Source organism: Lutjanus erythropterus, chromosome 2, assembly GCF_056507025.1.
Source record: "Lutjanus erythropterus isolate fLutEry1 chromosome 2, fLutEry1.hap2, whole genome shotgun sequence".
NCBI classification, from domain to species: domain Eukaryota; kingdom Metazoa; phylum Chordata; class Actinopteri; order Lutjaniformes; family Lutjanidae; genus Lutjanus; species Lutjanus erythropterus.
The window spans coordinates 31322940-31348613 of NC_139318.1; the positions used below are offsets into that span (position 1 = coordinate 31322940).

At 40.6% G+C, this 25674-nt stretch overlaps 1 protein-coding gene across 1 annotated transcript; it reads left to right on the forward strand.

The window, feature by feature from the left end:
- The first annotated feature begins 1605 nt into the window (after nt 1-1605).
- Nucleotides 1606-25461, forward strand: LOC146331938 (mitogen-activated protein kinase kinase kinase 12-like). Its single transcript, XM_084737047.1, has 14 exons — nt 1606-1912; nt 5803-6335; nt 11045-11228; nt 11373-11564; nt 12695-12853; nt 15367-15525; nt 15785-15893; nt 18430-18539; nt 18710-18826; nt 19473-19610; nt 20968-21679; nt 23075-23142; nt 23904-24204; nt 24614-25461. The coding sequence occupies exons 2-14, from the start codon at nt 5843-5845 to the stop codon at nt 24698-24700; spliced, it is 2829 nt and encodes a 942-aa protein (XP_084593173.1). The 5' UTR covers nt 1606-1912; nt 5803-5842; the 3' UTR covers nt 24701-25461.
- Nucleotides 25462-25674: the final 213 nt, after the last annotated feature.

Consider the following 25674-nt stretch of genomic DNA (forward strand, 5'->3'; position numbering starts at 1 on the left):
TCTCTGAGAGAAATGGGTCAGTAGAGATTGGAGATGATGATAATAATAAAAAACGACCTGCCGTCCTTCCTTCATCATGTCCCCTCTGTGGCAGACGGGTAGCGCTCACAGATTATGCACCAATTAGACTCGATACAGAGGGCATTAACGGGGTTTGAAGGGATTTACACGGCGCTGTCCAGTCAAATGCTGCATGCTTTAGGGATGACATCATTTTGATCACCTCACATACCAGCTGACCCCCCCAGCTCTTCCTCCTCACCCTCCTCCTCCTCACTCAAACCCATTTACCTGCGGTTGTCCCATGTGTCTCACCGGACTGAGCTCGTCACAGTGCATTTCTCCGCTGATAGGAGGACACCAACACTGCCTCCCTCCCTCCTCTCCTCTCCTCACTGGTCGTGTTTACACTGTAAAAAAATCGTGCAGGAATTTAGTGAATTTAAATTAACTTAAATATAGAAGTTTTATTTTTCAAGTTAATTAAACTTATAAACATGAGATATTCTAACTTGAAGTCTTTTGACTTGAAATGATAAGTTTAATGAATGTACTGTACAGAGTTCAACCAACATTAAAGTTTCTAAAGAAACGTGATCATCATAGCAGACTTCCCAGCATGCCTTGCTTGAGAGCTAAAAGTCCCCTGAGACTGTTCCTTTTTACATTTTGAAGAAAACAATGAAAATGTGCTGTGTGTCTACACGCTTAAGTCAGTGTTGCTTTTCACAATGAACACAGTGCAAACCATTATGAGAGTCAGTGTACAGAGTCACTCCAACAGGAACAGCTGTGACTGTCACACTACTAACACAAGTTTTTGCAGGAATGTAGTTGCAATAAAATTTTTGTAATGTGATGTTGCTGCAACCTACCAAGTGAAATTACAGTGTTCCCCAGGAAATTACTTTAAACATCGCTGGTATGTTGTCCCAGTGTTTCACTCTTTGAAGACATGATGCCAATGTCACTTTACATCACTGGGATGTCACGTGCAGCGTCCCAACTAAGACAGGTTCATTGATGGAGCGTTACTGCAGCAGAACGTTTAAAGGGTAATTTCACATCATTTCAGTTATGTTGCTGCAACATAGCATTTTAGTTCTAATGTTGCAGGAACGTCACAATCACAGCGTTGCAGTAACATTGCTGCAACATAACAGCACTCATGTTGTATGTTGCTGCAACTTAATGTTTAAAGTAATGTTGCAGGAATGTTGCTGCAACAAAACATATTAGTTGTTATTGTCGCGGTTTTGCTGCTGCAGTGTAACATTTTAAGTGTAACATTTAAATTTAATATTTAAATTTCAAATTTAAAAACTGAGAAAATCAAAGAATCAAATTTGTAATTTTGTGTCAGTGTGACTGGACAGCTGTTGGTTAAACTTTTTGCACATGCTTGAAGTTTATTTCACCAGAAAAGTTTATTTGTCTTGAATCGTTACAAAATTACCTCAACTTCTCTTTTCAAATTCAGTCACCTTGAAATTTTAAGGCAGTCTGGATACAAACATTTTCAAGTTGAAACAAATTTTTACAGTGTACTATAGGTGAGAACGCCGTATAAATTCCTGAGTGTGCGCACATCGCAGCCTCAGAGGAGAATGGAAAAGGAGGAGGAGGTGTAGGAGCAGGAAAACAAGCGAACCGACAGGGGAGCGTAGCTATAGAGCTGTGTTTACTGCTCACTGGGATAAACGCAGACTTCCAGTCATCATCCAGCCAGTCAGGGCGGAGTAACCTCAGTGGATGCAGAGAGGAGGAGGAGAAGGAGGAGGAAGACGCGTGGATGCTGATGATACCGACAGAAAGGGAGAATTCTTAGCTGGTTATTAGAGTAAATACTGAAATATAAGGTGGAATAAGCTTTTGCACGAACCAGAGATGGACTTCATCTGTCGGCACTGAGGTAGGAAGCGTTGGATTTCTGTTGGTAGCATTTTAGTCGGCGTGTTAAGCGTAGCACCAAGGAGAAGGCAGCTGCTCTCCCTAAACCCCTAAATATCTCTTTTATTATTCAAATATAAACCCCGATACTATATTTGACTGTAACTTCGGTGTTGTCAGTGCATCTTAACCGCAGGAGGTGCGAGGAGAAGCGGTGATGCGCACGAGAAACCCCTCCGACACATCCACAATGCGCTGGCCTGTAACAGAGCGTAGCCTGCTCCTGCAGCTCCCGCAGCTGATACCTCCAAACACATGAAGTGTGAGCCGGAGCAGAGCAGCAGCGCTGTTTGTTAGCAGACAGGAGCAGTGGGATGTGAATGATATGTGATTATTCCACATTTCAGACACCAGATGCGTCTCAGTGGTCGGGTTTCACTCTTATAATGAGGAGGATTTTCACAGACTTTGAGCTTTATGGTTGTGGTTTGATTAATGAATCCTCCAGGCTGATGTGTCCTGGCTTGTTTTGGACTATCTGCATGATTTCTCTCTTCATATATGAATTATAGATGGTTTGGGGCTGCACAATATGGTGAAAAATTAATTATTTTGATAGATACTGTGATCCTGATCCTGGGTCTGTACCAAACAAACATGTTTTCTTAAATCTGGAGAACAGGATTTGTGGGCTAGGGCATGTCTGCAGCACTACAGAATTTGATTATAATGCTGTTTTGTCTCTTGTCACATTGTGCTAGGCCATATTGCGATTGTGATAATGTTTTGATTGATTTTGCAGCCATGAGATGGTCATGAACAGCAATAGTAGCATCTCAGTGGGTCTCATCAGATGTCAGGCGCATTAGTTTTAGTATAAGTAATTGTCACAGTATGGTGGTTGATATGATAATAGTGGTAATTTCATTTAGGCTGAGCAATTTGTCTCAAAATGACCTTCACACTATGGTTGCACGATATGGACCAAAAGAATTATATTGAGATTATTTTAATAGATGTTGCGATTGCGATATGAGTCATATTTAGTGAGAATGATCATTTTTGCATCATAATTTCCACTGGGAAAAAAAATATATTTTTATATTCTGTTAATTTTGGGGGTGAAATAGTTCTTTGGTCTATAAAATGCCAGAAAATTGTGAACAGTGTCAATCAGTGTGTCCCAAAGCCCAGTGTTATGTTTTTTTGTTTTGTTCACTATCTGAGTATGTTCAATTTACTTTCACAGAAGACTAAAGAAACCAGAAAACATTTACATTTACTAACTTTCTGAGAACAAAATTTGTAGGCCAGAAATCTCTGCAGCAACACAGTATGTAATTATAAGGCTTTTCTGTCTCACTTTTCCTTAATCAAATATTTGGCCATATTGCAATAATATTTTGATTAACTGTGCAGCCCTAAGATGGTTATGAACAGCAATAGGTGGTGGTATCACGACACAGTGGGCTGCATACATCCGATACTTGGGACATAAGAGTAAGGATGATTGATATTATAGTCTTACTTGCATGTAGATACATTTAGATTCAATAATTTGCCTCAAATTGATCTTCACACTGACCAGGATATGGACAGCAAATACCTGAAGTGCCTCTCACAGTGACTGCATGATAACCTTGGAAAGAAAACACGTGTTTTAGCAGGATGATGCTAGTACTGTTAAGGAGTTTGATTTGTATCATCATTGCACAAAGCAGGTAAAAATCCTGTCACCTCGCCGTCTTCTTGCTTGGCAGAGATAGCAGAGGAGGAGGAGTGGTTCACTTCAAGAAAATAACTGACAAGAAATAATGCATTTTCATTCTCCGCCGAGCGTGTATGTGCTGCCGTCCTTGGAGAAATGACGAGCTTTGAGGAGGAAGACAGAATTCTCCACACAGCCATCATTTGATCTCGTCCATTTTAATGCATCAGTGATGTTGCTGGAGTAGGATGTAAATAACCAGCTGTGGCAGCGTTCTGCCTTCAGATCACTGGTTCTGTTAATCAGGAGCATGCTAAACCAAACACAATGCCATACTGTGTGTAATATTCTGTAAGAGGTAAGGAAATTACTGATGCTGAGTTATCTGTATAAGGTTGTAAAGTGGAGAGAGGAGAGGAGGGGGGGTCTAATATTATTTACTGCACAGAGCACACTTAATCAAAGGTGGTGCTGCACTGAGGCTCTCTCAGATTTATGGCCCAGACAGGCTGCTCTTTTGTCCTTACCCACACATCCTGAATCATGTTTCACGTTCTAGTATTGATTTGATATCTGTAGAGATCAGACATCATGACTCATAAGTTAATGTCATTGCCCTGATCACCAGGAATATGCACAGTGATAACCACTGTACCCTTCACCTATATTTATTTTTTTTATAATTAAATTTATTATTGATCTTGAACAAAATATTCCATAGGTGACATCAGTTATAGAAAAAGAAATAAAATGGCTGAATAATAAAGGAGAGGACACAGCACTAGTCATAATCCAAAAAAGGCAGGACAAAACAGTGGTTACATTTCAGGGTTTTCAGACACTGTGATTAATTCCACTAATCTCCCCAGATTGTTCTCTTGGTATGGTTACTTTTAGTCATCAAGGTCAACATGAATACCTGAGTTTTGCTCTAACAGCTGTAATGACCCCAGTCATAACACTCTGAGCTTATATTTCATGTTACAAAGTGGTGCAGGAAGCAACAAATTTTTACTTCGGACTTGTGACAAGTGTGACAAATGATTAATGTTTTGAACGTTATGAGATATTTACTGAAAAATTACAAGGATCTCCAAGGCACCCTCTTTTAAAATGGTTAAATGTCAAGTATTACCACAGCATGGTCATGTTGGACTTTAAAACAAACAAACTTTTAAAAGAGAGTTTTTTTCTGTGATTTTTGAGTACACATGTATTCCTATCAAAACAGACCCTCAAACACTCAGTCTGAGTCCAGGAAGCACTACACATGTGACCTTTATTTAATGATATTTCTCTTCTATGCTGATGATGAATTGTTTATTAAAACCGCATGTTGCTGTGTGTTTCCTGAATTAGTACCCTTCACCATAGACCCCTTACGTACCCTCTTTATAGAGAGCTGCAAAGCACTTTCTGAAAGATACAATAAAACATCAAATAGATGTAAACCAGAGCAGCATAGAAACTATGAATGTGCATTTTTTTTATATTGATCAAAGCCCAGGGGAGATGGGCCTTCTTGGCTGTCTGCATTTGCAGATAGTTCAGAGCTGCGGGTGCATTACAGTCACTCCACTGAGTTCCTCTGCCAATTACAATAACTTAGTAACCAGGCAATTTGTTCATTTTTAACAAAGGGTGATGGCCCAGTGGGAGCACCCTGCCAAACTGAAGACGATTTCTTTTAAGTACCTCCCTATTTAATCTATATTGCTTAGAGACAAAACTGACAGAAGGACTGGACTGAGAGAAAAAGGCGTAATTACAAATTTGTCTGCTACCTCAGCAGCAGGGACAGCGCCAAAGATTTATCAGTACGCAGGACAGTTAGGCTACTGATATTTCAGAGCCGTGGTCAGGGCCGTAGATTCAAACTTGCACAAACATCATAAACGATAAAGGATCAATGAGTCTGACTAGATTAACATATTCAACTGAACAACCCCTCTGCCCCTGCACTCTCTCTGCTAATAGGGGATGGAAAGGGAGCATGGCAGGTTAACAAGGGGGATGTGTTTGGTCATTTTACTAATAAGGGAGACTTACTAGTCATCTTCCAGAGGTGACAGTCTCATACATACCCAATAATCAGCCTTCATGGTTCATAGAGGGTAAGAGAATGATTTTAATTTTGATTTGATTCATAATAATTTCCATCTCTCTCTCTCTCTTTCCCTCTCTCTCTCTCCATCTTTGTCCAGGTTCCCAGTTCTCCAGTTATTCTGATGACAACAGGCCATCATGGCACTTATTCATGAACCTCGTGCGCCCTCTCCCTCTCTGTCTGGCTTCAACACACCCCTCTCTGATCCTCCATCCTTTCGCCGCCTTGATGCCGAGACACCCTGCACCCCAGAGATGGACCTGACCCCAACCCAGTGCGTCCTTCGCAACGTGCTCTCCATAGACACAGGGGGTTCTGTGGAGCCCGGGGGCGGAGGAGGGGGAGAGGGGCAGACTCCCGGCCACAACCAGACGCCAGGCGAGGAACAACAGGACCACTTTGCCAACAGCGTCCTGAAGCTCCACGAGCATGATGGGAGTCCTGCGAGGACGGAGGGAGAGGGACAGGAGCTGGACAGTAGCGCGGTCAGGAGCCAGGCAGATGACGCCAGGCTACCGTGCCAGTCTACTGGAGGGGGAGGATTTCTGGAGGGGCTGTTTGGGTGCCTGCGACCTGTCTGGACTATGATTGGCAAAGCTTACTCCACGGAGCACAAACACGAACTAGACGGTAAGTCCAGCAGTCAAACCTATTTCAGTAGAATCACATAGACTCAACAAGCCAAGCAAGAATTACAATCAGATACCCCGAATCCTGAATCCTGTCCTGTTTGTCCTGAAAATTAAACATTATCAAATAAAACATATGAACATATGAATCAGTGGAAATATTCAGATCGTATTACTTATGTAGGCTCTAATTCCTTCTTTTAGGTATTTAAAATGTCTTTAGGTATGTAAAGTATGTAAGAGTATTATTAATGTGTTTTCATTTGTGTATTGCACTGGTCAGGCTATCATCAATAATGGATTGTTGATGTCATTTGACCTGTTTAAACCAGACGATGGAGAGCAGCTGTCAATGTCGGAGGAATTTGCAATAAATATATGTATATATATATATATAAGTTCTAAAAATGTTTTTGTAAGCTCCTACAGCTTAATGACAATCTTAGTTGCTGAAAAGACTGTAGCATGCCTGATGTTATTATAAATAAATAAATAGCACAAATAGATGAAGTGATCAACCTTTGCCTTCCAGAGACAAACAAGTCAGAGTTTCTGTAGGAAACTAATATGAACTAAAACGTCAGTTTCTTCAGAGAAGAACCAATATTTGTGATATCCACTGACCGAACCTGGGGACCTGAGGAGCAGATTGCTGCATAATGATACACTTTTTATCTGGAAACTAAAGAATTATTAACAGAGATTTGGTGCCTGTGACAAAAAGATTGTCCAAAATATGGTTTAAAAGATAAAATGAGGAGAACAGTATAAAATGTTTACAGGTAACCTCCTCGATCACAGAAAGAACCTTGTTCCAAAATGCTTGGATGACCAAAACAAGTGAATAAACATACCTTTGTGTGTTTTATTTTTATAACAGAGGTTTTTGAAAGCCAATAGTTATATAATAAGTCTCGGGGATGGGCGATACAGCTGTAACTAATATCTAAATATTCCACAATATATGAAATACATCTTGATAGTAGTGCAAATATATGGTGATCTTACAGAGTATGATGCATTACTGTAGATTAAAGCATGATGTATACACCGATATTGTAGGGATCACTATTGATGCTTTCACAAAATGTTAAATATCAAAATATCAACAGGGATTTTAATCAGCAGTCATCAGTGTTGTGGTTATAATGACTAAGTTGGTAAGGGCAAATGATTGAAAACAGCTAGAAAAGTCTGATAAGTTCAGAAAATTACATCACTTTAATGTAATGCTGACTTCAAAACCAGGAAGGGACGACACTTATGCCATATCATGATATAACGGTATCCAAAATCTAAGAAGATATCAAGTCTCATATCACAATATTGATATAATATTTATATATTGCCCAGCCTTAATGAAAAAATGTTAAATTTTGCTCAGTGGCTGCTTTTAATGGTTGCAGAAACCACTGGCTCCCATTTAATTGCACTCTGAATCTTTGATATGTTAATTAAATTATCTCATCCCTCAGTTTAATTACATTAACCAGCTGATAGAAAAATGACTCCCACAAAGGCCATGTTGTAAACAAACACTTTCCTTGACGTGAAAGAGCTGCAGCCACAGACAGGGACTCTATCAACGCTGCAAAGGGCTTATTTTCCCCTGATATTTTCCCCCCATCCATCCTCCATCCTTTTCGCCTGCTTGTGCCCATCCCACCTTCCTCCCACCACCAACACCACCACCCCCCAAATGAAACTAGCTCCCTGTGACGCTGTGTTGTTTATGTCTGTAGCCACTACAATAGCGCAGAGCTCCCCCGGGACTCCTCTGCCAAATCTGCTTCATGAATTATGCATGGCCACGCTCTGACCCTGTGCCTCTCGTCTCTATTAACGCAAACCTGACACACACACACACACACACACGTGAGCATGCGCCCAGAGAAGACTGCACGCACGCATAAACACATCCCACAAATAGAAACACTTAATATTTAGCGCTGACATGAACACATAAAGTCAGATAAGATGCCAAAAACAAACTTGATAAAATAAATAAATACAGCGTCAGGCGTGAAGGTGGCAGATTTATTTGTCTCCTTGTCTTTATAGCCTTCTGATATTTTATTTTATCTCCACCCGTTTGACTTCCACGTCTCCCCTCCTCCCTCCATGTCTCATTGTCTCCTTTCCTCTCCTTTTCATCCTGTGCTGTTATCACTCCCAGCCCATCTGCACCTCGCTGCTCCCCTCCTCTGTGCAGCACTGACGGGAGCAAAACGGATATTATAAAAGTGAAATAAATAGGGGTATTGCAGCTGAATGCCTGCCTGCCATCTCACAATGCTCTATTCTTAAGCTTTGATTGGGAGGCACAATAGGAAGCAGGAACATCGTCTGTCCTTCATTGATTGTGAAGGACTTGTGGGCCGCCTGGTGATGCTCTAAATTTCCTCAATTTCTCAGATCAAACAAAGCAGTCCTGGGGTTATTCTGGTCTATCAGATGTGGCCTTATGTCTTTACTATGGGACGTTTGAGGGTCTCATTAGAGTCAGAGCCCTCGATCTATCACTGGAGAGCATTAATCATTCATATCATCCTTATTAATATGATAAATGTATCTGAATCCTCTTTTAAGAACAGCAGCAGAGCAGGCTGTATATTTTCTGTGTATTAACTGGCTGTCTTTGGCCACATGGACCCCTGCCGACCCGTGGGGAATCCCCCTTCCTTATTTTCTCTGTACCGTCACTGCCCCTCCACCTCCCTGTTCACCACACAGCCTCCACATTAGGCACTCAAATCCCCTCCCTCTTCCAACCCTCTCCTGAGCGTTGGGCCCCTGTTTTGCGTCAGCCCCACAATGGCACTAAGCAGGATTTAGGAGGCTGAGGGAGAATTACCCACAGGAGATTAGGGCTCCCTGTCTGTCTGCCTGCACACACTGAGTCTTAGGTTAAGGTGAGGTTCAACTACAGAACAAGATATCAGCTTCAGCTCGGGGTTAACTGTAAGAGCCAGGGCTTACAACAGCTTTTACTGTTGTCTATTATTGCTAAACAGCAGCCTGTTGTGGGGCTTTATGCTTCCTGTTTCTACTTCAGTTTCACATACAGATGTGTTTTTCTGTCTTAATTTAACAGTTTTAGTTGTTGCATAGGTTGCGAATGTGAACTTAATATGAAATTAGCATTTTCTTTTTTATTTTATGAGCATAACATATAAACTTGTTGACAGTTCACTCCAAAATCAAAAATACAAAAATGTTTTTCCTCCAGCCTGTAGTATTTTGTATCAGTCTAGACTGTGTTGGTGTGGTGGCCAGGTAGCTGCGTTGGTAGAGCGTACGCTGCATGCACCGAGGCTATGAGTCCTCAGCAACAGCCATGGGTTTGATTCCTGGTGGCTCTTTGTCATCCTCCCACTCTCTGTCTCCTCCTTTCCTATCACATCTTCAACTGTCCTATATGAATAAAGGCATAAAAGCCCCTAAAATATGTTTAAATAATGAATAGTAAAAATAAATAAAACAATTAAATCATTTTATCTGGTGTGAGTTGCTGAGTTTTGGAGATATTGACCATAAAGATGTCTGCCTTCCCTCTAATATAATGGAAGAACTACTTTCTTCCTACAGTAGAGAGAAAATAGATCCTTTATGAAACTGTTCACAACAAGGTCTGTTGATTATCTTGAGTAACCGGGTCATGATTTCTGACAAGAGACGCTACTTTTGAGATTTTTAAATGTAGGCCAAATGCTATCTAATTCCGTTATGTTCGAGAGAAGGGTGACAACTTTATGGCCAATATCTCCAAAACTCAAATAGCACTACAGGCTAGAGGAAAAACATGTATTTTTGATTTTTGGGGTGAAGTGTCCCTTTAAAGTAATAGAACGACAGTCAGATAAGGTTATTCACTTTCTTGCTGAGTTAGATGAAAATACCTCTCTCATGTCTATACAATAAATATGAAACTATTGCTAGCAGCCAGTTAGCTTAGCTTAGCACAAAGACTGGAAACAGAGGGAAACAGCTAGCCTTGCTCAGTCCAACTGTAACAAAAAACACTACAACCTCTAAAGCTCAGTAGTTAACGTTATTACTGGTTTGTTAATCTGTACAAAAACCAAGGTGTAAAAATAAAATCTTATGGTTAAACAGCGAATTTTGTGCTGGTTTATTTATTTTTGCCAAGCAACCAATGGAGAATTGAGGAAGTTACTGCATCCATCAAACCACAAGGTGTTATTTTTATACTTTTTTAAAGACTAAACTAGCTAAGCCAAACAGCTGCTAGCTGTAGCTTCATATTGAATGGGCAGATGTGACAGTGGTATCGATTTTCTAATCTAATTCTCAAGTGTATTTCCAAAAATGTCAAAGTCCTCTTTTAAAGTATGAAGAAACTGAGGTCAAAATAGATCAATCATGTAATGAGACAATGGCTGAAATGTCTTCAATAAAGCAAAATGAATAATCACAACATAAAAAAGCAAAGTAAAAATAAATTTAGATAAATTGTAGACTCAGATGAAATAAGGAACTCAGGGGATATTTCCATTACTCATCCAAAGTGCAGTGCTTTCTAATGGTCGGTTGTTTAGTCATGCTGTGAACATCAGCTGCACTTAAGAATATGAGTCTGCAAGTTTCCAAGTTGTTGAAAATAATCTATGAGTACAACCATCCATAACTAACATCTTTCTATACCAATACACTCACAAACTACTTTTGTCTCTTTTTCTCCAACCTCAGAAATGTGGGAGGTCCCATTCGAGGAGATATCTGACCTGCAGTGGGTGGGCAGTGGAGCTCAGGGTGCCGTCTTTCTGGGCAAACTGCACGGGCAGGAAGTGGCTGTAAAGAAAGTGCGGAACATCAAAGAGACAGACATCAAGCACCTGCGCAAGCTCAAACACCCCAACATCATCACGTTCAAGTTAGTAGAATTGATCAGCTGGCTTATTAGATCAGTATGGCGTACAATGCCTAGAAACAATGTACAAGCTGTAAGTTTTCCATTGATCGCTGGTATTGCAACAACTCTAATATGTTAACATACTGTACCTCTCTGCCCTTTCAGAGGTATTTGTACTCAGGCTCCGTGTTATTGCATCATCATGGAGTACTGTGCCCAGGGACAACTGTATGAGGTGCTGAGAGCAGGCAGGAAGATCCATCCATCCCTGCTCATGGACTGGGCCATGGGCATCGCCGGGGGCATGAATTATCTCCACCTCCACAAAATCATCCACAGAGACCTCAAGTCACCAAAGTGAGTGTTACAGATGTTAAATTAACTGTGTGATCAGAGCTCTATAATTCAAGTTTAAATGATAATGTTAGAGCCAGGAGTCTCATTGGTACAGTAAAAGAATAAGCAGTAGATGATTTGTTCATTTTTGACAGGTGGGTGGCCCAGTAGGAACACCCTAGTGATGAGAAGACCTTTTGTTTAATTCACCTGCTGTTAGCGAACTGACTCATGAATGATTCTTGTGGTTCACCACTGTAGCTATATAGTGTAGAAAATATTATAGATCCAAGACAAAACTGACATAAGGGCAGGCCACAGAGAAATAGGCACAATTACGAACTTATCTGCTACTTCAGCACCATGGACAGCATCATAGATTTGTCAATACACAGCACAGTTAGCCTGCTGATATTTCAGAGCCATGGTCGCGGCCATAGATTCTACCTTACACAAACCTCAGTCAGATGAAGGCTCAAATAGTCAGGCAGACTAGACCATCATATTCAACTAAATAACCCCTCTGTTCCTACACTCTCTCTCTGCTACTAGCGGGTGGAAAGGGGGATGACATTAACAAGGGGGGCATGCATTTTTGCTCATTTTGAAAGCAATCACCTACTGAGTATAAAGTGAGAAGTTATTTATTGTGTGAGGATGAAGATTTCGGTTCCTTCTCTAATCTGTACCTCAGGTGATATAACATGATCAGTCTCACTTGGATGGAAATTAGAACTATGATGAGTATTTCTACTGTCTTTTGGGGGTTTGAATCATAAAACAAAACAGTATCCCCTTAAATTTATATTGGGACCTGCAGTGGGGGCCTCAACACACAGCCTTTATATTGATTGGCTAAATTTAGATGCTATAATTGAAGGACAACTTCAGGTTTTTGTCATGGTACTCTCTGGCCCACTGTTTGGTTCGAATCAGTACTTTGAGGTGACACCTGATCGAAAGGTTCAGTGTGTAAGATTTAAATGGATTTTTCGACAGATAGTGTCATTATGAAATATAATGTTCCTAAGTATGTTTTCATTCGTGTATAATCGCCTGAAAATAAGAATCTTTGTGTCTTTGTTGCCGTAGAATGAGCAGATGCCATTAAATGCTACACACTGAACTTGATGTTCCATGTTTCATTCCAGCATGCTGATCACCTACGATGACTTAGTGAAGATTTCTGATTTCGGCACATCCAAAGAGCTCAGTGACAAGAGCACCAAGATGTCCTTTGCGGGTACGGTGGCCTGGATGGCTCCAGAGGTCATACGCAACGAGCCCGTCTCAGAGAAGGTGGATATTTGGTAGGTGCCATAACCCTCCTACACTGTCCTTCTGCACTGTTGAACCTTTGCAATTTCCCCTCATGGTTATCTGTCATAGAATCTCATTTGCTGCAGCCTACTACAGTATGGAGCTGAGGATCCTGTTCCCAGAAAATCTATTCAGTATTATGTACAATATCTCATTACATGAAATTCTATAGGGCCTCTGCCGTATCTGATGGGTTGCCCTGTGTTAAACCCTGATCTCCCCCCAATACATTCTCCCCCCATCCTACATCCCTCCATCACTCTCCCTCTCCGTCCTGAAAGGAACGCTGGCTAATTTAATAATTGATTTGCCAGATGCTGCAGTGCTCAGGAGAGGCTGGAGTAACCTTCCGATCCTGCGGATGGTTTGGCCCAGAGCCAGCAGTGCATTAGCAGAGAAGTGAAAATAGGATTAAAAAGCTTTTGATGAGGAAAAAAAAAAGCAAAGCATGAGTATATACTGTACAGCTTTGTTTAAATGTATGTAAATTATGTAGTAGTCCATACCATGAAAAGAGTGAGTCAGAGCAGGAGAGGCTGTGGTGAAGTGTTAGATTGTGTGTATTCAATTTTGTTTTGTGCTGACATACTTTGACAGCTGGTACAACAGATTTTCATGTAAGGACTGTACTAAAATAGCCAGAGGGAGAATTCAACATAAATACATTTTAAGGCGAAGTAAATTAATTGAAGAAAATGGCTTCCCTGCATTGACTTGCCATCCATTTTCGCATTGATTTTAAAATTGTATTGCTGACCTTGAAGGCTTTACATGACGAGGCCCCTCGTTACAGAGCCAGAGGCTGACAAAGGGCTTTTGTAAAACTCTGGAATGATTTACCTGCTGAGAGTAGGTCTGCTAAATCACTGCTTTTCAATCAATTCTTATCTGAATCAAGGTGAATTTAATTTATTTTATTTATATTTTGTTATCATTGTTTTATTGTATTGTAAATATTTGTCCATACGATCCAAAAAAAATTAAACATTCTCAAAGGACTTATCACTCAAACATTTTGTAACATTGTCAAGAAAAAGCAGTATATTATTTTATCATTGGAAATAGAACCTCCTTCCCAACTTAAACTCAGTTCAGTCCGGTCACATATATTCCTGCAAGGATAAGTTGTGTTGCAGCAGCTCATCACCTATGTTACACATGGTTATATGGCTGCTGGGTCTGTGGATAAAACTACCGACAAGATTCAGTTTCCAGTCTTGAGTGAAGTGTAAAAAACATGGTGATTTTTAGTTTTCATTGTTTCTTTGTTTTCAAATTAAAATTGCCAGAACAAACGTGGAGAGCAGCTCTGTTTAAGTGAACAACATTACAGCAATTGTAATGACATTTTTTCTTACGTTTTACAGTATGATAAAAGGCAGTACAAGATAAAGGGAGAGCACAGAACCAAAAAACATACTGTAAACATCAATGTGGCTGTAGTACATGTCAGTGATTATATATAACAATATATTTGTATTGCTACTTTAAGATGAGTCACACTGTATTGACAAATGGCTCGCTCATTATAATACTGATTGCTATTAAACACTATAGTAATAAATCAATAATTGCAATCCATCATCTAATAAATGGTAAATATTTAACCTGGTGGTGAAAAAAATGTACATCACCTTCAAAGCGTGTCTTCTTGTGCATTAACATCATAAACAAGATCATGCAGGGACTCTAAAAATACACATGTAAACACAACATCACACACACGCACACCCTCACTGCTGTGTGTGATGCTACTGGAACCTTGGATACTGTACATGGTCTCCATGGCAACCCAGAGAGCCACCAACAACAGACTTTCCTTGGTTACCCTCCCTGTGGGTGCTGCTCTCCTTCTCCCCCTCAAACAGACGTAGAGCTGGAGCTCATCAATGAAACACAGAGCTATCGTGAAATTTATTCATTTATTCATTATTTATCAGGGACCGTGCACAATACATGTATTGTACCAGACAGAGCAAAAAGCTAATTTTGATCTGTAGTCCCTGGGTATAGGAATGTGATAGTAAAACAAATAGGGAAACAAATAAAGCATCATATTTCTGCCAGCAAGTTGAAAAATCACCAATTACTGTATTTTTATTTTTATCTGTGATATATTTATCAGTTTGTATCTAAACCAACCTGACATCAGGAATATTAGAAAAAAAGAATATTGGTAAAATATTAATTATTTTGACTATTAACAGTGTAACTGTTCAAGATTCATTATCATGATTCCAGTGATAGAAATTGTAGTGACAAACCTTCCATAGAAAAAACTTATTAAACCTTGATAATAATCCGTTTAAGCTACCAAAGACTAGCCATGAGGCATTAGCATCAAAGGCTTTTTTTTTTCAGATATAAAATTTGTACTAATCTAAATCTAAAGGTTAATTTCTGCAAAAAGTTAAAAGTGTGACATTTCAGTCCTGCTTCCTTTTATCAGTTCACGTCTTTATTAGCATGTCTGAAAATTAATATGCCACATTTCTCTCTGCAGGTCATTCGGTGTCGTGCTGTGGGAGATGCTGACAGGAGAGGTGCCCTATAAAGATGTGGACTCCTCCGCTATTATCTGGGGAGTAGGCAACAACAGCCTGCAGCTGCCGGTACCTGAGAGCTGTCCAGACAGCTTCAAACTGCTCCTGAGGCAATGCTGGTGAGCGGGCGGGAGGGTAGGAGAAGAGGGAGGGAAAGAGATGGAGGGACGGAGGATGATATGGAAAAAGAGAGTTGAGGCATCAGCACTAAGAGAATATAATGATGTTAGAAGCTTTAAGAGAGCTGAGAGAGTGGACACCAGGAAGGAAAGAGAAGACACATGTAAAAAGATATTTTACAAAGAGGGAACTAATAAGAGAGGAAAGGTCATTTTCTTGTTGCATTTCTGACAAAAGTTTTGTTTAAATTGTTCATAGGAACTGCAAGCCAAGAAACCGTCCCTCCTTCCGACAGATCCTCCTGCACCTGGACATCGCCTCAGCAGATATCCTATCAACTCCACAAGAAACTTACTTTCAGTCTCAGGTAAGCATCGTTTATCTCTGTCAGCAGCTCCAAAACAAGCTACTTTGATTTCTAAAGGAAGGTAAAAGTTTTTTTTAATTTAAATCTTTTTAGATTGTCAGAGATCATGCATGATGAGGACAAAAAAAAGTCTGTTGCAAGCCATATTTAACTCCACACTCGGTATGTTATGATGTATTACATTTAGGTACAATACGAGATGAATAAATCCTCATTTTGTCATCTCCACTGTGCATCTGAGCAGTCGCCATATTGGAGTGTTCAAGGTCCGCTAGTAAACGAATGAGAGATGCAGACTTCACTACAAAATTGAGATTGAAGTCAAAAAACACTTGATTTACAATTTTGTTCAAACACGGTTTATGTGTAATTAAGGGACATATAATTAAGAGCCATCATTTCTCAAGTCAGAGTCCCCCTTGTCAAGAAAATACATAAATAGACATGAGATAATAGAAAACCTCTTGTCAACAGCAGTCAGTATCTCTAGCAGTCATTTTGCTGTCAACCTGCTGCCATTTGTTTCCAGTCCACTGCAGTAACTACAGGCAGTGCAGAGTGTGCAGCTGCACGGGGGCCCCAGGGCCTCTCGGGAGCCCCACTAATATTACCTGTGCTTTCAATCACAGCGTATTATTGTTGGTTTCTCCGTCTTTGTTCCTTGTCACATGTGAGTGCTGATTTGTGGTCAAAGAGGGGACCTTTTTCAACCTCCATCATATCAGAGCGTGATGGAGAAGGTCTGTGTGATGGAGAGGGAGGGTGTGGCGTTGCTGCCTGTGATAGGGTGGGGGATGGGGGCCCATGACAAATATGATAGACCACTGTGAACCCAAACAGATGAAGGACAGGAGACTTCGAAGCAGAAGAATAATTGTGTGGAAGATATGTGTTTACTCAGCCATGCAGAACTACAGATCCATTTATAACTCAGGCATGTATAATCAGAGAGACACACTTGTGCACGCAAACACAAAAGCAATACGATTTCATTTCCTTTTCTCAGTAACCCTTTGGTTCCTCTTCCATTTATATCTCACCATGCAAAATCCAAATCTCTTTCACTCTTTTCACTTATCCTTGACCCTTTATTTCTCCGTGTTCCCCTTCCCTCCCCATGCACCCCTCCCCAGTTTCTCTCCTCTCTGCCCTATAATGGATTTTTCTTGTGACGCTAGAAAGAAGTATTTGCTGCTGGAGTGTATTGATTGCTTTAATGGCAGGGAGCAGAGAGCAGGGAGAGAGGAGAAAGAGGGGACTGGAGACATAGAAGAGTGCGCACAGAGTCCATTAGCTTAATAAGAAGAGCATCACTCATGCACAGACAGAAATACACACTCACACATGCATGCATGTACGTGCACACACTCGTATATCTGCCTTCCTTTGTCCTTTGATATGACAGGTATCAGATAACAGCTGTCACGCTCCACTGTGTATGAGAAAATGCCCACGCTGCATTTTTTTGTGCTCCTGCCATGTCAGTTCATGTCCAGTTTCTCTCCCTGTGTATTGATTATCATCTGACAGCTTAATGGGTTCTGGTTCAAAGATACATCATGAACATCTCTCTACAATTAAGAGCTTTTCTTTTACTATATCGAGGTGCAATGAACTTAATTCTCGATATAAATATATTTTGTTGTTAATATTATTATTTAAATGATGTGGAGTCGTACTTCATTCCAAGTAAGTGTGTAACAATTTCAATATCAAATAAAAAATCAATTGAAATGAGTTTTCAGTCTCAACGATAACAATCAAAGGTCAGTTCCCACACACACATATCTCCTCTGCACTGATTTATTGTATAAAAAAAAATTGCCAACATTTTGTCTCAAGGATCTGTCTTTGAGATATTGTCTTAAGAGAGGTCGTTGAGACCTTCAAGTGTAGGCTACTGATTTCTGACAGACACTTGTGGAATTACTGGCCTTATTAATTACTTTTGTAAACATTTTGTGTCTCTTCATAGTAGTTTTGTCCCTTTGTAGTCTTTTTGTTTTCTCTTTGTGGTCATTTTGCAGTTCCTTGTAGTCTTTTTGTGGTCTTCTTGTGTCTCTTTGCAGACATTTTACTTCTCAATTTGTCTCTCTTTTTGGTTGTTCTATTTCTCTTTGTTTACATTTTGTGAATCTTTGTGACCCTTTGTTGTGACGTTGTGTCTTTCCGTGGTTATTTTGTGTATCTTAATGGTCATTTTGTGTCTCTGCCACCTGACCACTGGGTCCCTGTGCCTGTACCTGGTGTTCCCCTTCAGTAATCCATCCATCCTTTACAGACATATACATATATATATATATATATCATAATGGATGTAACATAAAGGGTGGAGGTAGTAATAGCAGTAGTGGCAGAAGGATTGACCACAGTCGTAATGAAGGTAGTAGTAAGATGACGAAGACACCATTTGCAATTTCTGAATCCATTTTAAAACACACACTCTATGTATTCTTACCTGTAAAATGATGAAATGTTTAGTCACGGTAAGTCAATGATGCGTCCTCTGATGGATGTGTTTCATGTGTCTCGCCAGGCGGAGTGGAGGGATGAGGTGAGGCACCACTTTGAGAAGATCAAGTCTGAGGGGACATGTCTTCACAGGCTGGACGAAGAGCTGATCAAACGACGCAGAGAGGAACTCAGGTTAGCAAAAAATTGAATTACGGATGCAGATATATGTATATAAATATATATATATATATATATATATATATATATATATATATATATAGACAGAGAGAGAAAGAAACCCATGCACTTGACATACTACTAGATAAATCTATTAATGGCCTTCTCATTTTCTCTCCTCGCAGACATGCACTGGACATCCGGGAGCACTACGAGAGGAAACTGGAGAGAGCCAACAATCTGTACATGGAGCTCAACGCCATCATGCTGCAGCTGGAGATCAAAGAGAAAGAACTACACAAGTAGGAATACTGCCATTGATTGACAGAATGTATAAAATGTATTCAGAAGTGTTAATGTTTTATTGTTTTTACAACATTGAGTCAAACAGAATTTAATGTGGCGTGTTGGTCACTGATCAACAGGGCTCTACAAAGTGATCTAAATGAATTAAAAACATAAAATGCTAAATACTTGTTTGCATAAGTATTCGCCCCCCTTCGTGTCAGTACTGGTAGCATTAGCTTTGCATATGCACTGGTTTTTCTTTCCAAAACTGCCCCAGTTCTGTCAGGTTGCATGGGGACTGTGAGTGAAAAAAAGTTTTCAAGCCCAGCCAGAGTAACAAATGATACAGTAATTGTTAGAAATCAAGTAGACATAGGGCAGAGTAATATAGTCATTTTATAGTTACTGCAAAATGTATATTACAGCGTAACAAGTAGGAAAACTAATCATTCAAATACATTGCACTGATAGTTTTATCTATCAGGACTGGTTAAGCAGTGTCTTTGTAATGAGGGAGCATAGAGAAGTTCATCCGTAATGTGAAGTGAATGGCCATTACATCCCGTCACACAGGGCCACTGCATGTAACAGAGTGCTCTTTTATGCCAAGTAGCCATTGACATCCATTAAACGAGTATTGGCTTTGTGTTTAAACATCAGGCGGGAGCAGTCGCTGGACAAGAAGTACCCGGGCTGCTTCAAGCACCACAGCTCCAGACAGTCCGCCTCCTCCAACTCCATGGAGAAACTCATGAAGAAACGCAACATACCTCAGAAACTGCCCTCACACAGCAAGAGGTGAGACAGCAACGAGCCGTCTACGTTTGCAGCATCTATATATGAAGGCCATATTAAAGGATAAGTCTGGTGATAGTCTACATTTTCTTACGGTCAGAAAAACCCCTGAAAAGACCAAAACCGACAATAAAATGATCCTACTAATAAGTATTTCCTGTATACAGCGTCTGGTATTGCTAATTCTTTTGTGCAACAAAGACTGCCATTGTTGTCCAGAAAGTATTAAAACCACATCAGTGAGCCACATTGTTGAACTGAGTGACATTTTCTTTTATTACCATGAGTGTGGGCACTGTAGTTTATTTTTAATAAATCCTATAAACACCTGCTGCTGCTGTAAATACTTAACAGTGCACCAAATCTGCAGCTTAAAACAAACAAAAACACCATTTAGGTTTTGTTATTTTTTTTGTACAAGTGTTCTTATCCAAGTCAATCCAGGAAGTGTTCCTACCCTACTCCTCCTACATATTTTGGTTTCCATACTGTTTACTCCTGTATATATTTAGCCTTTTGATGAATATTTAGCACACATTGTTGGATTTTAATTTTAAATTTGCTGACAATAACAAAAATATAGGATATAACCAGCCTAGTGTGCTGTCCACACCAAGAGTAAAACCTGCAGCAAAAAATAGAAATATATTGTTTTAAAAATCATTGTAACTTAGTGACACCACAACTATAATGAAAAAGTGGTGAACTATAATGTTAGAGTCACTTTCAGAGAGATTTGATGAATGACAGAGACTCAATCAACCGATCGCAATTCAATCAACCTGAATTTACAGGGTATAGCCTACAACTTATTAAATGCTTATACCGCATATGTAACGTATTATCAGGCAAATTACAGAAAAAAATATTGCTTTTAAGATCCTCGTTTGGTCCTTACTGATGTCCTCTTCAATGATTGCCAGGATACCATCAAATGATGTTGACTCATACAAAAGTATGAATAGCATTTGGCTTCAAAAGATGCCAGTTCTCGTAACAGAGTGTTGGATTCTCTTTACTCCTCTAATTTTTGAAGAATTTCACGAGCACAAATTCTTCTGGTTTTCTTGCTGTTTCTCTGTACAACAGGTCATTAATATTCATTTCTGCAAATACAGCTGGAGCGAGCATTGTATGCTTAGCGCGACTATTTACAGAAAGTTATCATTCATCAGTGTGTTTGCTCACATCACTGTTGTTACAGTTACTATTGTAGTTAACATCCTTGGTATGGTTGGTCTTTATCTTTTAATTTATATGTTGAAGAGTGCTTAAGACAAACTTGTATCTTTAGAGACATTAATGCATCTCAAAGTAAGTTTCCCCTGTTTTTTATTAATGCTTTCCTTGTCTTTTCCAGGCCAGACTTACTAAAGTCAGAGGTCATCCTCCCCAAACTGGACTCTTCTATGACGCAGGTCACAATCCCCAACAAGGGCTCTACCTCCCCCGGCCGCTCACGCCGAGGAAAACCTCGCTACAGAAAGGCGGGTAAAGGCAGCAGTGGAGACTTGGCTCAGCTGAAAGCCACTCTCTCTTCTTCATTAGCCATGGTCAACTCCACCACATCTGTCCCCAGCAGCAAGCAGCATCTGGACCCCAGTGCAGCTCTCAGGGGCCTGCAGCATGATCTGCTGCTCAAGAAGATGTACTCCTCGAGCCCGGATCTCATTTCAACCACCTTGGAGGCAGAAGGCCGGAGGAAGGGGCAGGTCAGGACGGGGCTGGACAGAGCGGGCAGCCAGAGCGCCTCTGCCGGGCTCGGGGAGAGTAGAAGGACTGTAGGGCCCGAGGATGGGCAAGATGTGGGGGTGGGGACTGATGATCTGGCGGAAACGCCTCCACGCAGTGACACGCCCAGCGAGGATGCAGCTTCTATTCCGTTCTCCAGCAGCCCCGACTCGCCTTGTGGTAGGGGTGCAGCTGCAGGGAGGGCGTCTGTGCTCGGGAATCCCCGCGTTTCCCACGAGGGCGAGGAGAAGGAGGACGGGACGGTGATCACACGCTCTCCCAGGAGTCAACGCCTCACACCTGCAGCACTGCTCTACAGGGCGGCAGTCACACGCAGTCAGGTGAGACTTGAATGGCATTTTCTCATTTTGGCTTTTGCCTTATGAGGGGGCAAAGATTAATTAGCAGGGAGAGCGTTTGGGGAAAACGATCAAAAGATTTATCTCTCTTGTGGGATCCCTCAAGGCTCCATCTCAGGCCCCATCAGTTTCTCTCTATACATACTTTCTCTTGGTCAAATTGGTCAAACTGACAAAATTTACTTTCACTATTATATGAAAACACCTAAGCATACAACCAAGTCTGTAATCAACCCTAATTCCAGACAAGAACATAAATTCTGGATGATCTGCAAAACCCCAGACTCAATGCCAAAGCTTTAAAGATTTTTGTCTTCTGTACAGATGCAAACTACCGTGCGGTTAAAGTTCAGAAAAGAGAGTGGTTATAGTGTCAAACTAGAGAAAAATGTTGCACTGCCAGGGTGGTTTAATTGTTTTGCTGTAATAATTGACACTGATGAAGTCCAGATAGTCGAATGTTTTTGGTCTCTAATATTCCAAACATAATCTGCCACCACTCTATTAAATACAGTCCTTGTTTTTAAAGATGCCATGCTAGAAATAAAGAAACCACACTAAAACCACAGAGCATATTGGAAAGACTAGATTCAAGTGTTTAATTACAGGCCACTTAATTAGAAGTTAATCGCTGCCACCTGTGCATACTTGATTTTTGATTTGTCAGTAGGGGCAGCTCCAATAAGTGTCAGCTTAGTGTTCGGTTTCAATTCAGCATTCAAGTTCGATTAAAAATTTGATTAAACTACATTTTCTATTCATTATTCCTATTTTCAGTGTAATCGCTAACTGCTGAGAACTGTGAACTGCTTTAAAGCCTCACAGAAGGAGAAAGTCATGCTCACTGTGAGAGGGAGGCAAGTTTCTGTAGCAAATGACAGGCGAAAATCAGGAAAATTAATGCGTGGTTGAAGCACAGTAGTAATACAGCTGAAAACACTGAGAAAGAAGTGGAAAAGAAAGCGGAAACAGAGCAAACAAAATACTGTCAGAATATGTTTGACTGGAATTTACATCAGCGTGCTGACACTGAAGGTGCAGCGCTGTCTTTTACCTCTTTATGTCGGCTTTAGTTCTACCTAAATGTTTTACAATGGTCAGGGGATACTTGGCTGAAAAATATTTCAAATAGGGTGTATTATTGAAAAGTTTGAGAACCAGTGCATTAGATGATGGCATTTGCATGTTCCGCAAGTTTGATATGAGTGTTAAATATGTGTATGACATTGATCTTTCAGTGGCACCATGTACAGTATGTGTCCAGGCTGTTAACGGGGTCATATCTTACCAGAAAGCTCATCTTGGCAGGAATAAGGGTAATTAGCGTACGCTGAAACGAGGATGTGGTTTCATGCATACTGTTAATTTTCTCCACAGAGACGTGGAGTGTCATCAGAGGAAGAGGAGGGAGAAGTGGACAGTGAAGTGGAGTTGCCAAGGAGACGGTGAGAGTTAAAGACCGACTGTATTCATGTTTCCATCATGTTCATCTTCCCAACACAAACCCAAAATTGTATATCAGAGTCCCCACACATCCATGGTACAGGTGTTTTCACTTATGGCGAGGGTTAATCAGCTAGAATAACTGACAACACCTGTGTGGACGTGCAGGGCCTTGAACTCACCATGTGAGCATTTAAGTGTCATCCTTAAATTTAGCCACAATGTAAAGCCAAATGTAGCTGAAGAGACACAAACAAAGGGATGAACTTTTTAGCATGGATATTATCACATTTTTAAATAAATACATGACTGAATGTATTTGACTGAATGCAACTATCATTTCTCTCTACTGTTAAGTACTTAGAAATGCAGGAAAGCCATTAAAAATAGAAAATGTTACTATGTTTGCATGCTGTATATATTGTATATAGACATGTATGCATGAATATACTGTGCATATTGATCCAGTCCATGTATATATGTTCAGTCAATATTGTTTTGTATTGTTCACAATTTGCAGTACTTTCATAACACTTGAGTTGTACATAGACTTTTATTTATTTTGACCATTCTTTATCTTTTTCTGTTCAGTTTTGTTGGCACTGTTTGTAGCTGTAGGTTATGTCTGTTACTGTATAAGTACATTGAGAGCAATGAAAAACGCAGTAAAATAACATTTTTTTCACACACAGACTTGGATAATAAAGCCTAATCTGATTCATTATCCTGTATATGTACTCTTTCTTGTTGTATTCCCGCTCAGGCGTCCTGTGAGCATGACCAAATGCCAGTCCCTGTCCACCTTCAGCTCAGAGAACTTGTCGGTGTCGGACGGCGAGGAGGGAAACACCACCGACCACTCCCACAGCGGCACACCGGACGTGGTCAGCACCAACACTGATGAGCGTCTGGACGACAAGAGTGACGACCTGCTGTCTCAGGGCTCGGAGATTCCCGCCGACCCATCTGACCCCACCCAGCTGGGCTCCGATGGACTGTCTGAGAAGGAAGCTATTCTACGACAAGTCAAGACGCAGCTCGCCAGTAATGACCATAACTATGAGGTAGGCTGCAGACACTGAATGATACATGATGTAGGCTGATATATGGAGGCATGCTGATAAAGCTAAGATGCAGACAATAGGTCAGAATCTGCTCTTGTGGTCAACATTAAAGGGATAGTCTGGAGTATTGAAAGTGGGGTCATCAATAGTCAGTCACACAATAACACAAACAAAGTAGCTGACTGAGACAGCAGTAGACCAGCAACTCCTGAGTTCTGCGAGGTAAAATACATTGTCACTGTCCACAGCAGTACATTGCTTAGCTTCCTACACCAGTACATCTGGCGTGCTGACCGCCATCTACTGTAGATAATATGCTAATATGGATAAGCACCTCATACAACACTAAACTTTAAAGAGTCTGTTGCTGTTCTAACTCATGATGATTCATGCTTTTCCTCCACACCAGGGCCTATATGATGACTCGGACTGTGACAGTGCAGAACTGGACCATTCAGGCAGTGCAGAACCCAGCCAACCTCCAAACAACTGGTGAAAATCTGACACCTCAGCCCACTCACATCTCACCCGCAGATCCGGCCTGTGAATGCTTCTTTTTGCTCTCTCAAACCTCCAGAAGAGAATCATGATCAGGGACATTGCAGAAACGAAACGAAGGCTGGAGTCCTTCCTCACAAGCAGGAACACAAAACAAATGGTGAGTGTCCTCGGAAAATATCCCGGAATAAAAACATAAAATCCCGTTCCTTTTGAGATTCTGGGGCACTAGCCAAGCTGATGGAGCAGCAGCAACCTCGGTTCCCTCCATAGAAACCAGATCAGCTTTGCAAGAACACTTAAAATGACACCTCAGCGACAGAGGCCTCGGTCAAAGAGGCTGTCCACTCCACCGTCTGTTAATGTCATCTTCCATGTCAAGTTGTATTTTTCTGTCCGTTATGAAAATGTGTCATGTTATTTTCCGTGTCATATGAGAATATGATTATAAAATCCTATCAGGGCTTCTATTATATTTTAAAGTTTCCGTTGTCGTCATCACTGGGACAGCCACTGACGTTGTTGCTTGCACTTAACTGATGAAACGTACGGATCATCGTGTCACATGAAACATTATGCACTGACTAATTTATCGTTACTTTACAGTGAATTCATGGATACTCTTCAGAAACAATGTTTACATTTTTCATTTGTGCTGTTTACATTTTTTATTTATATTTATGTCATGGATTGTGTTTCCATTTTCTACTCCTGTATGTAAATATGTGATGTTGTAAAATGAACAAATTTTTAAAAATGTGAGATTGTATAATTTAAAGGTGCTGATGTTTCTAATTAGGTGGCGTTACTCTATTTGAACCTCGAAAAGCTTATGGTAGTAGAATGTACTGTAGCTGCTGTTCATGTCTGAGCATCAAAACACAGAAAAGAGGAACGGTAGCCCTTTATAATGACCATTAATAAATGTCAAACTGATGGTGCATTAAACTTATTTCATAGTTATTTTCCTGT

What these genes read in the sequence shown, in the direction of transcription:
- LOC146331938 (XM_084737047.1), top strand. Translation starts at nt 5,843, where the DNA reads ATGGCACTTATTCATGAACCTCGTGCGCCCTCTCCCTCTCTGTCTGGC. An exon ending in AAAGAGAAAGAACTACACAA is followed by an intron (nt 18,827 to 19,472) that starts GTAGGAATACTG and finishes TTTAAACATCAG; the next exon opens with GCGGGAGCAGTCGCTGGACA. An exon ending in GTAATGACCATAACTATGAG is followed by an intron (nt 24,205 to 24,613) that starts GTAGGCTGCAGA and finishes CCTCCACACCAG; the next exon opens with GGCCTATATGATGACTCGGA.